Below are 18,723 nucleotides of genomic sequence, written 5' to 3' on the forward strand. Positions count from 1 at the left end.
TGTGTGTGTGTGTGTGTGTGTGTGTGTGTGTGTGTGTGTGTGTGTGTGTGTGTGTTACTCCGACCATTAAAAATGAGTAATGACATAGAGACATTTGTTATGACATAAGTTGACTGTTACATCTGTCCACCACAAGCAGCCATGACTATTTTTGTCAAACACGTCAAAAATATGACCAATATAACCTGACCCTTTTGTTTGTGTAAATTTCCAAAACATTTAAAATTGGTTCAGTAGATCGTCTCCTCCGGCAGCTGCGGCACAGCGGCTATGATGCTACAATGTTATCATATGTGACGACTGTGACAGTGCATGAAATGTCCAAATGTCAAAAGTTCTCTTTTTCCCAGTGAAAGGCTCAAATTGTTATTCTGGTTCTTTGTTTAGAGTTTGGCACCATCACAGACGTCTGTTCTCTCCTCTCCTCAGGCGGACCCCCCTCTTTACAGTCGGGCTCTTGCCTACTCCAGCCCCATGGACCACTCGGCTCTCACCAACATGGTCGACAGCCAGGGCCAGATGATGCACAACAAGAGAAACGGTCGCTATGATGACGACTATCCCACCTACCAGGAGCAGAAGAAGCCCATGATTGGTTACCCGACAAAGAGCCTGACTCAGCGACGCCCCCTGTCTGCCAGGAGCTATAGCACTGAGACCTACGGAGCATCTCAGGTAGACTGATCGTATATATCTGTATCACAGGCTCTTTGCACTTGGGAGAAGTGTTTCCTTTATGTTAAATGTTAGCAGTGAACTTACAGTTAAACAATGAAGGAAAGGCTTGGGTGACTGGACTGTGGTACAAAGAATTTAACTTTGACAACCAGACACAGGGGTTTGTGTTCTAACAACAGAAAACTTTGGTTTCACTTAACCGCTATCTTTTCCTTGTCGCCTAAAATAAAAAAAAAATGCTTGTTTGGGTCATTTTAAAGGGGGGTATAACTGTTGTAGAGGTACAGTACGAGGACCTAGTTCTACATAATGCATTTCCACTAATAACCCGGGCCCAGGTCTTTGTAGGAGCAGGCTAAGCTGTGTAGCACAGGTGCTCTTTGCTTCAGTCGTATCCCAGATCTCGAGGCAATCCCAAGTACATAAATAAGCTCTTTTGAGATGCAATGAATTTGCCCCAAGTTAAACTATCCCAAAATAGTCACAGTGAGTTGATTAGATGAGCAAAGCACTTCATCTGGAACCTTTCAGCATGAAGGAGCAGAGCGCAAGAGGGAAGCTAAGAGCTGCGAAAGTAACACTGAACACTTCTGACTGCGCTCTTATTCTTGCAGTCTCTGTGCTTGTCTGCCTGGTATCATCACGTTCCATTTATCCCTCACAACGCCTCAGGATGCTTAGACTTTCCAAAATGTCATGTTACTGAACGTAACAGCGGCTGCAGTGCTAGACGTTTGGCTCAGGGATGATAATGGCAGTTGTGTAGTCCATCAGTAAACCCACCGTGTTGGTCCAAATCCAACTATTGACTAATGACCTGCATATTACCTACATATTATTACCTTATTAAGTTGTTACGACGACCTGCCTTTGGCTGGGACACTGTGAGTGACCCGTTTCACACACAAATACACCCGATATAAAAATGTTACCCTCAGGCCCGTCCAGTGTCAGCTCGTCCCACCATGGCCGCCCTGCTGGAGAAGATGCCCCCTGACTACACCCTGGCAACTTGCCCCGAGAAACCACTAGACGACACCATCAAAGTTAGACCTGGGGTGCCACTGAAACCCGAAGACATCACCTCCAAGATGCCTGCAGACTGGAGGCAACAGCTACTCAGGCACATAGAGGCCAAGCGATTGGACAGGGTACGTCAGTGCACCGTACACTGAAAAGGGAGATGCACACACACACACACACACATACAGCATTCAGAAGCCCTTCCTGTCTGTATCTGTGTAAGTCTGTGTTGTAAGGTTGATCAGACATGTGTCCGGCTGCATGTGTGTCGCTCTGTCAGCCTGAACTGCTGCACTCTCACGACTGTGGATATGTGCTGAAAAATCCACAAGTCACGAAAACACAATGCAACAATATGCATTGTGACAATAATTTGATCTTGTGCAGTGAATTTGAGATACATATAAAAGATGAGGATATTTTGCAGGGCAGCGTTCGCATCAAGATTAAAGGAACAGTTTAACATTTTGGGAAATTACTTAAATACTTGTATGCGACATCATTCTAATGTTGTTATTTGGGATATGAAACTACAGGCAGCTGGACAACACCAACAGCTAGCCCCTTTTAAATCTCACTTATTATTGCACACTAGTCAATATTTTTATACTTAAAGATTCAACAAACCAGATATCACCTGTATGTCTGCAGGTCTGTAAAAGTCTTCAAACTCAATTTCCTTTAAAAAGGCCTAGAGGATCCTCAATAGTCTTATATTTAATTTATTGTCTTTTGTCCAAAACCTGGAGTCATTAATGAAGAAATGCACCAAACTCTGTTTAGAATTCTTCATATTTTAAAAGTTTCCAGCTGAATATTGAAGATAAATGTATTTTTTTATCTGATCTACAATTTGGCATTACTCTTGAATTTGCTGAGCGAGAACCGGCAAAGTTTTGGATTTTCTATGATAAGGCTAAAAAGTTGCTTTAGAATACCATAATAAACCATTGTAATTATCAGTTTCCAGTGAAGGATTGGGCTTATTGTGTATTTAAATACCCACACACACACACTCTTGTTGGAATGAACTGATCCACCAGTTGTTGCTTGTATGACATGATGTTCTGTGTGTACTGTATCGACCACTAGCTAACATTTCTCTGTGCTTTCAGCAACTCTGCACTCTTGTTGTTGTTGTTGTTTTATCAATGTTACTACTGTTTGTTTGTGTGTTTGTTTGTTCGTTTGTGGAGCTTCACAGTGTGTTGTCGCCACGCTGCAGCCCGCTGTGTTGGCTCCGCCTCCCCTCCCCTCCCCTCCCCCCACCACATTCACCCATGTCATGTGATGTCGTCTTCTCCAATCAGAGTGGTGTCCTAAAGCACAACACGCTCACGCTGGGCATGCTCTGTCAGGGTCACAGCCAGGGGCGCAGCAGCACTTTGAACTTTAACCTTTACAATAACACTAAGCATGAGCCCCCTGCTGGCCGCTGGCTGCCACTGCCTCCTCCTCCGTCTGCTAACGCCGTGAGTATCCCTCTGAGAACACTGAACCCCTGGTACTGTCCTTATTACTGCTCACATAGGTAATTATAGAGACTAGCTGCCACTGACACCTCGTCACCCAGCTACAGCCACCACCAACTATTATTTAACTGTCTGCCATTACTGCTAGTATGACCCCGGTTATTACAACTACCGTCTCTATCGTCTCAACCTGCACGTATCAGCGAGTCTGATACAACTTTGGTGTTTAAGTCTCATTAGGCCTTCTGCACATGATTGATAGTGAAGAATGAAGAATGAAGAAATGTTACCAAAACAACTGAGATAGAAGCTAATTCATTCTGAAGGGCTCTTCTGTATAATCTCGACGCTTATGGAGCTGTTGGTTATGTCTGCACCATGCAGCTGGCTCACTTTTTATTGTTAACTGTATTGGTTCTTTTTTATTTCTCTACTATTTGCATTTGTGAACTGGGAAACATTTTAAAAATCTCTGAAAAGTACTCATCACATCAAATTACACACACTCATAAAAGTCGGTCTCCCAAATAAACCTGATGTTTCTTATTATGATCCATGATTTGTTTTCTGAGATCCACCCCCTGATCCAGATCCACACCAAAATGTAATGACGTCTTCCCTGACCTATACCGCATCCTTTAACCAGGTGTTGGGGCAATAGTGTTTCTCTACGTGCTTACAAACAAACATACAAACCAACCAAACCCTAATGTTGCTAATGTTCACTCAACCAGGCCTGAAACTTTGGCAGCGAAATGTAAATACTTGAATTAAATGACTGAAGTTAAATATTCATTTTCACAGATCAGGTCACCCTGTCTCTCTGCCTGTGTCCCTCTCTCTTTCACAGACCCCCTCTCAGCAAGCCGCCATGCTGGATAATGACCAGGAGGGGGTGTCAGGGAGCAACCAGTGGGCTCCTTACTCACTCGGCAGGAGAGACGTCCCCCCCGACAACCTCATGAAAAAGGTGAACGGCTGGATCTTGGGGTTTGTTGGGAGGGAATGAAGATATTTAAAATTTCATTAAAATGCAACTAAAGGTGGATGTGGGCGTGTCCCTTCTCCCTCCCCAGAGCGCCCACTCCCACAACACGTCCCACCAATCACACAACACCATGATCGTAACTTCCTCTTCCTCCTCCTCCTCCACCACGCCTCACCGCGTGGTCGGGCCGCAGGGTTACGACGGGATGATGAGTAAGGGAAACCAGTACCAACCAGGGATGCCCCTGTCAGTGGTTCCCTCTGGGGGGCCTGGGCAGTACCAAGGCAACATGTCTCAAGGTAAATGTTAAACAATATGTTTATGTGCACATGTTGTAATGTAGAAAATTGAATTTTGAGGGGTTTTGGGGATTTGAACCGAGGGTCATTAAACATTATCATCCCAAGCATCACCGTTAGCATTCATTAGCTGTTCCCTGGTGTCCTGTCTAATCTGAAAATGTTTGGTACTAATGGTGGAGCCGCAATGATTAGTTGATGGATCCATTAGAAATAAGCAGCAATTACTTTGAAACTTTTGAAGGTGAAAAAGTCAAACACATCCAGTTTATCGATGTTGAGGATTTGCAGTCTTTTGTCGAGTAGCCTCGGGCTTCAGGAAACTGTTACACACATTTTTCACTGTTTACTGGCTTTTTATAGACAAAATTATCCATTGATTCAAATATAAAACATAAACCAATGATAATAATCTGTGGTTTAAGCTGTAACATACACTTTATTTTGCTTATTCTCTTAAATTCCCGTTTTAATGTCATATGGAGTCAGATTCTACCTCAGTCTCACTCTTTCTCTCCGTCCAGGCCTCCCCTCCCCTGGTCAGTCATACTCCAGCAGCGGCCTGCCCATGGCCCTGTCCCCGTCCGGGAACCAGCCCCAGTACAACCCCCACTCCTCCCACAGCTCCCATCAGTCCTCCTTGCCCGCCACAAACCCCCAGTACCACGGCAACCAGGGCATGGTCCACAGCAACCAGGGCATGGTCCACAGCAACCAGGGCATGGTCCACAGCAACCAGGGCATGGTCCACAGCAACCAGGGCATGGTCCACAGCAACCAGGTCATCATGTCCACCCACACCAACCCGCGGCCTCAGAGCGCTCGCTGCCTGTTGCAGACTAAAGGGCAGAAGAGCACGGATGGTTTCCAGGAACAGGTATCTGTCTGTCCCTCCATCTGTCTGTCTGTCCCTCCGTCTGTCTGTCTGTCTGTCTGTCCCTCCGTCTGTCTGGCTGTCTGTCCCTCTGTCTGTCTGTCTTTCTGTCTGTCTGTCACTCTGTCTGTCTGTCCCTCCATCTGTCTGTCTGTCCCTCCATCTGTCTGCAAACGCTATCGTGGAGGTCTGATTGAAAATGGGGCTGTGCTCTAATGACGGCTAAATATATATTAAGTAACTGGGCTAGAAAGGACATTAGAATTGAGGATGTGGGTCCATTCAATAACACTGCAAAGTAAGATGTCACATTAACACACCTCCACCAAAGCTCAACATGATGATGGTAATAAAGCAGAATACTTTGATAAAGTCTGCTGGTCCTCTCTACGGAGGCCGCCATGTTTTTTACAGTAGCCCAAACTGGACAAACTAAACACCTTTTGAGTTTTTATGACAACTGAAGCTACCACAGATTCTCTCTCATGTTTGGAAGGGGAGGGTGAGGGGAAGGAGTATTCAGCTGCAACATGCAACTTCACCACTAGATGTCACTAAATCCTACACACTGAACCTTTAACTACAAGCGTTTGATAAGGACATCTGAAAAATCAATAAAAAAATATATATATATGCATCTGCAGACATATCAGTGTCGGCATTGGCCATTTAAATCCATGTTGGTCAGGCTCCAGTTATCAGATTAGATAATGAGGTTGAGATGATCTCAGATGACGTCTATGAAATAAATACGACTAAAAGAGACAAAATAAAACACAGTAGCAGCAGCAGTTGCTTTCAACAGTGAAACAAAGAGGTTTAGAAAAAGACATGGAGATGTAGTTCTAACTCAGCTTTACAGATCACAGAGCACTGCACCAGGTACGGTGGGAACATGAAGTCACCACATGAATCTTTATTGACAAACTTTATTCCAAACAGAAAATCTCTGACATGGATATTTGCGGCTCCCTTGTTGTTGCCATAGAACTGACGACCTCCAGTTTAGCTTCCTGAACGTGTCACACATCACATTAAAATGTTCCTCCACTGTTGCACATGTTGTTTATCTCTTCCATGCTTTGTTCTAATCTGTGTATTTCACTTTGAGTCGTCTTCCTTCTCTTCTCTTCTCTCCTCTTCTCTTTCTGTCTTTCCTTCTTCTAGATGTGTGTGAGAATAGAGAAGAACCCTGGTCTTGGTTTCAGTATCTCTGGTGGCATCAGTGGCCAGGGGAACCCCTTCAAGCCCTCCGACATGGTACGACCCGACCCGGCCCGGCCTCCCGCCAGCCAATCACATCCTCCCCGCCGGCTTTCCCTCAGTGTTGCCATGGAAACTGCTGCTCGTTACCGCAGTGTTTCGTCTCCCTCTGTTGTGTCTGTCAATCCGCGGGGCAGCAGTTGACTTGGTTAACTTTGCTTTTTACGATAAACAAAAGTTCAACTGACTTATAGACTCTGATTTCTCGTACATTTGTAAAATACAACACAACTCAACACTTTTGAGACACTATAAAAACCTTTGACAGCATCAGAAGAGAGGATGGAATAAGTCAAACGTGATATAAAAGCACCTGTTGGAACGTCAACGACACATTTATGCATCTGCACATCACGCACGGGGTAATTTTACATGTTTATTTCATCCTCACAGCCTCCTCGAGGTCTCTAGAAAAAAAGGAAAACTTAAATAGTTGAATATTTTCCGATAGATTCTTGCTCACGTGCAGGCGTAACATCTCAAGCCGGACCTGACACTTGGTCATCATCTCTACCTGTGCAGCGTGTGGCTGCTGTCCGTCACTGCGTGTCCGTGTGTTGGGGTTGCACATCCCTCAGGCCTCCTGCACATGGCAGCTCGGCCTAGAAACATGCTGCTGTGCTCTACAGTGTAAAGGAGCCAGGCTGCACACGGGGCTATTTTAGGAAGGCTGCTCGGTTCTGGGACACCGTGGGTGATTGTTCTTTTTTAGATGCAGCGCAAGACTTTGATCTCGGGATGGGAAGTATGACAGATTTTCACCGACTTGCTCTGACTTCAGATGTCGAGCAGCTGAGTAGCTGACGAGACGGCCGGTCTAAAAATAGAAGAAGCCTACAGGAGTTTGTCTTAACGTCCCGCGTGAGGAACGGTGAATTAATTTAAGTCGTGGGTGTGATGCTATAGAAAGTGTCAGATCATCGTTTAACTTTAATCTGGAGAACACGACCGTAGTGACTCAGTTGCTGACTCGAACGGTTCATTAAATCTTTCCTGTCTCCCCTCGAATCCATAAAGTTCCCACCTGCCGCTGCAGTTTGTCCATTATTAATGTCACACCGGCAGCAAGTGGAGTCGATGCACACGAGCAGGTTCTCAAGTGATCCTGCTAAATATTTTCTTAAATAATTACGTCACTTTTCTTCGCCGTCTTTACTATAGCGTAAAAAAAACAGGGATGGTGAGTCAGCTGCTGAGCCTCTGGGTATCTGCAGTGATGTCAGCTAATGTGGATTTTCCACAAAGTACGATATCACGGTGGATATTTGACTTTCAAACTTGACAAGATACTAGAAATCGTCCTTTGTCCTTGCACCAGTTCACCTTGTGTCTGCTCTGTAGTTCTCCCAGTCTGGACGTAGTAGTGAGGTCATCAAAGCGTTCTCTCAAGTCTTATCAAGGAGCTGATTCGTCAGCACTTTTAGCTCAAATAGATGCTGATGCCTTTGATTGTGGTTTGATCGTCAGACTCACGAGAACTCATTTCGTTTTCACTGAGGCGCTTGTGACTATTTTAGTTTCAGTGGACGTTCATATCCAGGCTGAAGACCACACACACACACACACACATTGTTCTAATGTTATTTTAATGTGATTAATGGCAGACACAAGACTCAAAGGTTAAAATTGGATCAAAACAGATTGACTGATACATTTTACACACACATCTGTGGTTGTGACCTCGAGAGCCGAGCACAGCTGTTCAACAGGATTGTGTCTCCGCCTTGTGGCCGGCGTTGTTGCTTGCACCCATCCTCTGATTTATCTCAGGAAAATACTTGTTCCCAGATAATTAACGACTGATGTATTTGTAAAACACTTGATTTAAAATTAATGTTGGATCTATGGAGGATCATGAGTGTCACATAAATGGTAATAAAGCATTTTATTAATTAATGATAAATTGTACAATGAAAATAAGAATTGATAAGTGTGTTAATTTTTAAATAAATAGACAAAAGATTATTTGATATTTGAGGCACTGATAGTTTGGGGAATCGTTTATAAATGCATATTACAATTGTTATTAATCAATAAGATTCTTCTTATTACCATCTCTGTTACACTTGTGGCCCATGAAGCAGAATCATCTGCAAATTGAAATGTCTGATTGAATTGGAGAACCTGTTATATCTTTCATAATTTTCATGTTTTTCTTGTTTTCTTACGGAAAATTTTGCCTTTTGTGTTGGTTTTGCCACTAAATTCTTCTTTTGAAATGAATGGAAATAGCCTGAATTTGTATCTACAAAAAGACAATATTTTAGCGTTACAACATCTGTTAATGTTGCTTACAGCATCCTTGGTATTCTATTTTATTTTATTTCAAACAACAAACTGATTTGGCTTTTATCCTCAACTTAAAGATCTGATGTCTTTTTCATAATCTAACACAAAAACTAAATGAGTTTAATTGAAGTTTTACCAAACAAATGACTCAGAACAGAGTTTCTGTGCCACATTATGTCTGACAGTTTCAAAAACTTCCCCAATGAGAGACCCATTGTAAAAACCAGAGCCAGAAGTCATTATCAGGTTGCATCTTATATGTTTGACCTGAAAGACGAGCTGTGACACTCAGGGTCTGACAGCGACTGACGGAGGAGGGAGATCCCGGGCTTTGATGGATTCACTCAGTTTAGGACCAGAAGTCAGAGTTTGAAGGAGCAGAACATGGATTCAAAGTTTGAAAATCTGATTTTCTGCTCCTGGATAGTAAATCCAACGCTGTCTTTGCACACTGAGCTGCTGTCAATAACAAACCCACTTATCAACTGTCAATGTCTGGAGACAAGTGTGTGTACGTGTTATCGCTGAGCTGCAAAAACTTCATCCTCAGTATTGTCCTTTTTTACTTTTTACTCATAAACTAATATTGTCTGCAGTTGTGTAAAAAGAAAAAGATTTTATGCCTGCAATCAAAATGAGTCAAACAATACTCTGAGGAATTCATCATTTATTTATATAATGCATATAAATGAATGTTGAAGTTTCTGCAGGAGGCTGCCGCTCCGTGTGCAACAGCTTTGACAATCTGTAAATGTTTGGTTGTTGTGACTAACGCTGCTCAGGTTGTAGCTGCTAACAAACTCATCTGTGACGTACAGTGAGCTCCATATGTGAGCGACAGGTCTGAAAGGATGAAGTAATAAACTGGCCACTTCCAAATTACAATCACTGAAGTCACGGTTTTATACATAAATTGGATTTATCCGCCACTTTGTGCACTAAATTAATATTCATGGCCACTTCATCAGAAGTATTTTGCTTGTGTACTTGTATGAGGCTCACTGTATAAAAACGCTTTATACCGTGAACAATAACTCGACTAATTCTTCTAACACGTGCACTTCTCTGACGTGTGTGTGTGTGTGTGTGTGTGTGTGTGTGTGTGTGTGTGTGTGTGTGTGTGTGTTTTCCTGTTCTCACTCCTGTAGTATGTAGGTGCTGCTGCACTGTCACTGCATCACATCGTTCTTGGCTAACCGCCACATATATCTGTTTAACTCACTATTGTGTCTTCAACACGTGCACAACACTGTTGACACATGTTGAGTCGACACGGCTGCATTGTCTCACACTCTCTGTGTCCCAAAAAAAAACATCTTTCAGCTCCCGGTGAAAAGATGTTGGTGTTTTTACAATCTCTGCCTTGGGTTATCGAGGGAAAAACAAAAAAACAAAAAGAATAGGGGGGGATGAAATATCTTCTGGCCTCCCTGCGACCTACTTCTTTCCCCTTTAGTCAGAACTCATCCAACAGCAATTCCTATTCCCCTTTACTGTATTTATCTATTTTTCTCTCTTTCTAACCTCATGTCTACATAAAAAAAGTCCTTATCTCTACTTAAAGAGCTGATAAAATGTCTTTTTTGGAGGAATTTAATAGTCAATTTTAAGAGAGATGCAAATAACAAGTAAACCCAAGTACCTTAAATGGCAAAAAAAATTGTTATTATGAATTTCTGGCAGTTTTATTTGCAACATTTGCATGCCTCTCCAAATTTTTTGGGGGCAGAAATGTGATTTTTTATTTTGTGGGGGGGTGGGTGGCTACTGAGCTGAGAATGAGAAAGGCAAAGATTCTAAACCATCGTGTCCCTGTGTCGTCCTAACGGTGTATCATTTTGACTTATAGGGTATCTTTGTTACTAGGGTACAGCATGACGGGCCCGCCACCTCCGCCCTGCAGCCTGGAGACAAGATACTGCAGGTAACGGCCACAGCACAAAAAAAAAAAGCCACACCCTGCCCTCCATCCACCCCCTGACCTCCCTCCACCCCCTGACCTCCCTCCATCCACCCCCTGCCCTCCCGGCCTTTCCCTTCTCTTACAAACATGGAGGCAGAGCATAAAGCAGGACAACACAAGTCAACGTGCACTTCACCTGGTTCAGTTAGCTTAGCGTTCTCATACGTAGGCTCTTCAACAGAAGCCCACTGTCACTGATTAGCTGCCTCACTTTTAATGGTTAATGGTTTTAATGGTATTTTCCTGTCTGTATATTCTGCCTGCGTGTTCGTACCTGTCACTTCATGAAATCTGGCATGGCCCCCACATCCTCTCTATCATTCGTCATTTATTAGTGACCACCAATAAAGAGGACTTTTGACTCGTAGGTTTACGGGTTCATTTTAGTTAAGGGTAAAAAATGTCGTGAGATATCAGGGTAGAACTTAAAGGTTCAGTGTGTAGACTTTAGTGACATCTAGTGGTGAAGAAACTTGAGCATCACAGCACAAACTGTGGCAAACAACTTTATTTTTTACATTTAAAGATGATCATTCGCTGTGTTTTCCCCTAAAAGTATTAATACTAAGTGTAAAAATGACTCCATAGTGCTCTATATAAAAGACCCTATGCCCATGTTTAGAATTCTTCATATTGTAAAAGTTTCCAGCTGAATATTGGAGATAAGTTTTTAATTAGGTCTTCCTAACCGATCCTACCCGCTCAGCAAAGTAACAAAGAGCAAGAACAGACTTTCAGGATGAGGAGTGGGAATAAAACAGGGACCAGTCTCCATGTTCACATCATGAACCATCAAACTCATTCTAAGCTGCTTCTTTGAGGTGAAATGTTGCTTTAAAAGTCTGAGATTTATCAGACAACTAGATTTTTGTCAATTATAAGTTGCCAAGACACAAATTATCATGTTGATGCTGAAATCTTTTTTAAGCCCTGAGGGAAAATTCACTTCCTGGGGGCGACCACACAGTAGCTACGTGATGATTTCTGTCAATCAAAATAAATCAAGTCCATTTTACATTGTATTGATATTCACTGCAGCTGTATGATTGCGAGCAGACCCCTCCCTCTCATGTGCCCCCCCCGTCATCTTCTCTCCACAGATGTACAGTTTAGCTGGATGAACTCATCTAAAAGCCCTTTTTTGTCTTTACCCCTTCTCTCTCTACAGCATGACTGTGTAGCTCCTCCTCTTCTCTCTCTTTTCCCCAACAGTGATGTGTTACTGAGATAATGATGGCAGGGACCCTCCATCCCTCCACAAACCCACTCACACATACAGTACACATGTGTATGGAAATACTGCAGCACACACACGCACACACACACACACACACACACACACATGCTTTTGACTGTGCTGCGTGTTTGCCTTGCAGGCTAACGGACATAGTTTTTTACACATGGAGCATGAGACAGCCGTCTCTCTGCTGAAGAGTTTCCAGCGGACGGTGGACTTGGTGGTTCTGAGAGACAGCAGCATGTGCTAAAAAGTAGTTTTATAACAAACAAACAAAAAACAAACACAACAACAACGCTTCTTTTCCCTGCTCGTCGACCATCCCACCGCCACCGCCACCGGTCCTCCGCTGGGGGCTTGTGGACCTGACAAATGAGCCGCCTTTTTTACCTTTTTAAGGGAACACACAGACATTAATTTGCCTATTGCTGGACCAAAGGCGAATACTTAGTGCCAAATGTACCATGGGAAACATATCGGCTCTTCTGGCTACTGACGGTCAGGGACCTGATCGACGGGTGGACGGACCACACCAGGACTCTAACCGTTGGAGTCCCACAGGGCTGCTGCAGTTTGGATTTTGTGGTTGGTTTAGTTCATTAGACAGTCACCTGATTGAATTGAGTATTTTGTTTTCGTTTCTTCGGTTTGGATTCTGTTTTACACTGTCTCTGCTTTTCCCCACTGATTCTTTTACTTTGCTGTTCACGCTGGATTTTGTCTTTCTTTTTGTTTCCTGTAGCACATGATTCACTTTCCATGAACCTCACTGTTCTTCTTTGTTCTTCCTTTTTTTTCGCTGCTACTTTGTTCCTCTGTTCTTTTTGCCTTCTGGTGTTTCATTCTTTGATTCTTTGTCTCTTCAGTTCTGCTCTGCCAGTGTTTTTCGCCTCCAGAAATGTACAGAAATGGAAAAACTTAAGACTTCATGCCTTGTGTACATATGTAGAGCTGTAGCTTTCTAGAGCTGCACTCTCCTTGGGGCCTGGACAGACAGCTCTAACACTTTATGATTAATTATACTTATTGTTAATAAACCACACTCTGAATTCTCTCTTACCAACATACAGGGATAATTTCTCCAAATGGACGATTTTTCTAAATTAAACCAGTGATTTATTTCAGTTTAGAAAAAGAAAACATTTTCCCTCGTCCATCACGGCTACTTGTGTTCGTTTGTTGTTTCTTTTTTCAAACTGTTGCTTGCACAGCTTTGCTGAAAAGAGCTAAAGCAATATTTCTGAGGCTCGGCCCATGAAGCTTTTCAGCAGAGCCCAACTTGTCCTGCAGTGCCATCTATCGAGCAAGTCATGCTAATGTTTACACACACACACACACACACACACACACACACACACACACACACACACACACACTGCCATGCACATGGGCTAGCAGGCGGACACACACATGTGCCCCCCGTGTACGGCACATGTTTCAACTGTGTGATCCGTGCACTGTTGCATAGTGAAGCCCTGTCTATGTTCGAGCCTGATTTCAGGAGTGAAATGCTATTTTAAAACCACTCACACACATGTGAACACACACTGTAACATTATTCAAGTCCGTGCCATATTTTGAGCTCCTGTTTTCTAGCGTTGTCACAGCAACGTCACTTCTCTAGCTGTTTGAGTTGTATGATGGTCACAGCATGCTTTCCCATCATCGGTCTGTCAGCTTCTAGACTTTTTCTAGCTTCTAGAGTTCCAGTGAGACAGGTATTTTAAAGTTGGTGCCATACAGAGCCTGACTCTGAGCCTCCCTGGTTGAATTTACACAGAAACACACTAGAGCTTTACCTCCCTGTGGCCCGGATCTGATCTGAAAACCATAAGAGGGGGGGAATTGTTGTTTAACAGTTTGGGCTGACGATAAATCTACGTGCCAGCAATTATCTGCTCTGCTGAAGTGACCTCTGACCTCCCTGTGGAAAGAAATAGAGAAAAGACTGAAGAATCAGGGTGTCAGGCTTGTGATATACTTGCTGTTTAACCACACGTACACAACTGGCTGCATCGTGAACATTATTCACCTTCTTGCTTAGGTACTACGCATGTGACTGGAGGATTCCAGTAGAGGGAACAACACAGAACTCGCGTACCGATCTTTGCAATTTACGCGTGGTAAACATAAACAAAGATGGCGACATTTGGCCAATCAAAACGCCAAGATTGCGGATTCATAGGTGTATGTCAGATCCCTAAATCAGACACGTCGGGAAAACGGCAAGTTTACTTCTCTTCTCTGTCGCTGATGACGTGCCCATTGACCCTGTCACCGCCCGACCCATTATGTTTGTATTGCATCTTGCGTACGCGTCACCTTCACCTGAGGACATGTAACCTACAACCTGCACACCAAACGGACACAGGATACACGGAGCAGCCATCTTGCGTACGCACACGTGAAGTTAACAGCAAGTATATTCTGACCCTATGTGTGGGAGAATCTGCAATGAATCAGATTTTCCCTTTTTAGACAATCTGGGGAAAAGATATGATCTGTGTCACAAAGGCTTTTGGCTACACTTGAATTTTTCTGTGCAGCTGTTTTAAACTGAGGAAATACAAACTGACAGATTTGCCAATTTTGTTACTGAATGCTCAAAATTACCTGTGACTCGGGTCGGATTACGCTTGAAGCTTGACATTAAGTAGAGCAGGGGGGGGGGAAATGATCCAGACTCCAATCCAGATGTGGACACTTGTGCTGTCCGAGAAGTTTCTGGCCAAAGTTGGAGTCGTTGAAATGTGATCAAATCCAGCCTTGATCCTCACGTTTAGTCGAGACACGACGGAAGTAACGACAGACAAAGAGCATTTTTCTGTCTTCATGTAAACGCAGCACATGTTCTAATGTTTCATCCGGAGCAAAGCAACATCCTGACATCCACTGACCTTTGCTTGACATGACGGCGTCATCCTGTGGCCATTTTGTGTCGACCTTCCCGATAAGCATTAGTTAATTCAACGTGAGGGGACACAAAATGGCACAGGCGGGTCGCGTGGTTGAGTTTAACCACCGGAACCCACCCAACAACTATTTAGAGTTTGAAATATCAAAGATATTGTGATGCGAACAGAGTAAAAAAAGGTTTGATAATATAATTATTTTTTACTACATGTTTCAGGTAATTCTTTCTAAATATATTGATATACCTTAGCTTTGCTCAAAAATTGTGATATTTTATAATGACACTTATAACAAAGTTATGGATGGAAGTACGCACAGTATGACTCGGAGACCTACACATGTACTATCCAAACCTGTATAAAATGTATTTCTACTGTAATTGTGAATTTGTGTTATACAAATATATATTATATATATAAATATATAAATATATGTATATGACTATAAAAACAGTCATTCTTTTCTATGTGTTTAAAACTACATAAGAGCTGGACAAATGCTGAGGACGGTGTCACTGTACATAGCTGTGAATGAAATTTAAAATGACTCATATTGATTGTGAATGTACTCATGCTTTCTGCAGTACCTACACCTACCCAACTTGAATGCTGCTTCTTCTGTTGTGTGACAAAAAAAAAAGTACTTTGACCTCCGAGGAGAGAGAGAGAACCGCTGTGGAGTTGTAAGTCGGAAAACAAACCTTAGTGGCGATTTTAAACAGAACTATTTATTTCTTTGTTTATTTGCACATGCAAGTTGAAAATCCTTCCAGTTTTAAGTTTGAGTATTAATGCGGAGAAATGTAATTGCTGAAGTATATATAATATATATCATGTGTTTAGAATGCATTTTGCAGACGCTATCTGTACATACTATTTAAGATACAGTTTTTACAAAAAATAATATATGTATAAAATTGAAAAAATGCTGTGCAGCGATTACACTGGAGCCATTTTGGGCTTTGGGACGTACCATTTTTTCAGTATATAAGAAGTGTTTTGAATAATGTACTAAAGTCTCTATTGTACAAATAATAAAAATGTCACTATTGGTAATCTGGGTTCCCTCTAATGCTCTGAGCTTTGTCTTTGGATTGATGAGGAGGGGGGGGTTTATCTCTTTCCTTATTCCAGTGAGGTAATCAAACAAATCCATGTGCGGATCGGCACCAAATTTGAATGGGTTCTTCCCCGACCCGAACCACATCCTTCCACCAAATTCTGTGGAAATCCATCCTGTAGCTGGAGCATTATCCTGCTAATTAACAGACAAACCAATGCAGACGATAACACAACCTCCTTGGCTGAGGTGGAACGTGTGAGGGGAGGAAGGTGGAAGAGAAAAGAAGAAAGGAAGCGGTGACGAGGAAAGAAAAGTGAAAGTTATGATATAAGTGCAAAGGAGGAAACGAGAAATTATACAAATCAAGAGAAAACAAGAAAAACGGGAGGAGGGAAAATATAAGAAATAGACTAAGAGGAAGTAGGGATGGACCGAGGAGTGGAAACCCTAAAAAGGAATAAAGATAGATAGATGGAGGGAGGGATGGATGATAGATAGACTGATTGATGGATTGATTATTCTTCCCAGAAGGGAAATGACAGTGTTCCAGCAGTAATTAAAAATAGAGGGATTAGAAAGGGATGAACAAGAAAAGGAAATAAGAAAAATAATGAAAGAGAGAATGGGATAAGTCGATATATGGATAAAGAGGCGAGGTAGAGAGAAAGAGATGTAGCAATGAAATGAAAGAGGAGAAAGGACAGAGGTTGATCGCAGCAGATCTGTAGGAGATTTCAGTTCTGTGGATTAAACTCCGCGGCGCCGCTCTTCATCTCTGCAGATTGGCCTTTTGTCTCCGTCCATTAGTCTAACAGCCTGACTCTTCTTCATCCCTCTCTATCCGTCCATCCCATCTATTCTTGACACTTATCCGAGCTGCGGATCACAGAGGGACGGCTCACAGAGGGAGTTCGTCACTAACACAGTTTCTTATTAAGGTAGAAGCTTCTATGTCTGGTGAGTATTATGTATAAAAACCATACTGGATTTTACAGCCAGCACATGCGACTGAAAACATGGATCATTTATTGATCAGTGATAATCACACGAGGACATTTGCTGTGAAAATGAACTGGAGGTTGTTCATGTTTGTGTGTAAAGTCCTAAACCAGTAAACAATATCCACATAGAGACTGACTTCTGAACTTCCTGACACTTTCTATACTTTATTTATTCCTTGATTCCAATAATGCTCATTAATTACAGGGAATTAAATTATTATTCCATGTTATGACCATTGCAGTATTACCATTTGAATACTTATTATAATAATATAATATTATATATTATGGAACTAACACTCTGACCTCTGTAGAGATTCATTCAATTACTATTATCCACTGGATAAATCTGAGGGGGCTTGAGAGGATTATTTGCAAAGTAATAAGAAAAGTTTTCATAAAAAGTTCTTTTATACAAATCTAAAGAATTATTTTAAATTTTACTTTTGACTTTTGTCCTGTAATTGTGCAAAATTACATTCAATACAAAGCAGAAGACTTTGACACAGGAAGTACTGTATGAGGGAGAGTAAAATGGAAGTATACTAAAGTAAAGTACAAGTACTACAGTACAGTACTTAACTCCACTACATTTCTATGACAGCCATGTGTTGTAGATACAAATTTTACAAACAAAACTCTTTTAAAATATCTAGCATTGTTAGATTAAACTCAGCAGTGTACACATGAGTTAAGGTTTCTCATCAAGTAGCTCCAACATTAAAAGTCTGGTGACACTTTAATGCAGAAATATCTAATAAGCCTGTGATATTCACATAAGCACTTTAATGCTGCAGGGGAAGGGTTTTGTTATGTTTTGCAGGACTTTGACTTATAATTGAAGATGTGTTTGATGCTATGTTCTAAAGGATGTGAGTACCTCTCCCACCTCCAACCTCTGCAGTATGAAACACCTCTGCATTACTGAATAAGAGCCTGTTTAACTGAATCAATGACAGGTATCATTAACTCCATTTCCCTCCTTGTCTGTCTTGTACCATTCCCCACTGTTCTCCTGGCAGCAGCGGCGCCTGCACAACAACTCTGGTTTCTGTGGCGCAGGCCGACAATTAACAATAGAGGGTAACCGTACACACACACACACACACACACACACACACACACACACACACACACACACACACACACACACACACACACACATTGACGAAAGTAGAATGATGTCCTTTTGTTCCTTCTCCTCTTTACTCCGGCTTTTACACACTGGTCTGAACAAAACGATACTTCTGTCTGCCGACTGACCAACCCACTTACACAACCATGCATACATTTGCCCCCACGCTGACTCATACATTATGCTGGCATTAGTGTGTGTGTGTCTGTGTGTGTGTGTGTGTGTGGGTGTGTGTTAGCGTGGGTGTTAGAGACACAGAGTGAGAGTTTTTGTGCGCCCACCAAAGTGATCAATAAGCCCTTGTGACCTGATCAATAACAATACCAGGGACTGAGTCCATGACCTGCATTCAGCTGCTTCCTGCATGTGTATGTGTGTGTGGTGAGTGTGTATATGTGTGTGGTGGGCATGTGTGCGTGTGTGTGTATGCAGATGAAGTGTCCCTACAATTGATCCACTGTGCACAGACGGAGACATACAGTGTATTGTGTCTGACATGTTGGATTGACGTGTGTGAGGGAGCAAA

The 18,723-nt window shown here is 42.5% G+C and overlaps 1 protein-coding gene across 12 annotated transcripts in view; it reads left to right on the forward strand.

Moving 5' to 3' along the window:
• The window catches only part of lrrc7 (leucine rich repeat containing 7), a 106,768-nt gene that overhangs the window by 80,073 nt on the left and 7,972 nt on the right, over nucleotides 1-18,723 (forward strand). For 3 of the 12 annotated variants that reach the window (XM_034583376.1, XM_034583374.1, XM_034583375.1), the window contains 9 exons: nucleotides 430-675; nucleotides 1,617-1,829; nucleotides 3,012-3,173; nucleotides 4,024-4,143; nucleotides 4,250-4,460; nucleotides 4,985-5,337; nucleotides 6,502-6,594; nucleotides 10,736-10,810; nucleotides 12,226-13,439. In XM_034583376.1, the coding sequence (XP_034439267.1) occupies nucleotides 430-675; nucleotides 1,617-1,829; nucleotides 3,012-3,173; nucleotides 4,024-4,143; nucleotides 4,250-4,460; nucleotides 4,985-5,337; nucleotides 6,502-6,594; nucleotides 10,736-10,810; nucleotides 12,226-12,336 (1,584 nt within the window). In that variant the 3' untranslated portion in view covers nucleotides 12,337-13,439. Of the gene's footprint in view, nucleotides 1-429; nucleotides 676-1,616; nucleotides 1,830-3,011; nucleotides 3,174-4,023; nucleotides 4,144-4,249; nucleotides 4,461-4,984; nucleotides 5,338-6,501; nucleotides 6,595-10,735; nucleotides 10,811-12,017; nucleotides 13,440-18,723 lie in introns of those variants that run through there. The other 9 variants (XM_034583378.1, XM_034583385.1, XR_004613670.1 and 6 more) reach the window with 8 other exon arrangements.

The sequence above is a fragment of the Hippoglossus hippoglossus genome, chromosome 4, assembly GCF_009819705.1.
Source record: "Hippoglossus hippoglossus isolate fHipHip1 chromosome 4, fHipHip1.pri, whole genome shotgun sequence".
Classification (NCBI taxonomy): domain Eukaryota; kingdom Metazoa; phylum Chordata; class Actinopteri; order Pleuronectiformes; family Pleuronectidae; genus Hippoglossus; species Hippoglossus hippoglossus.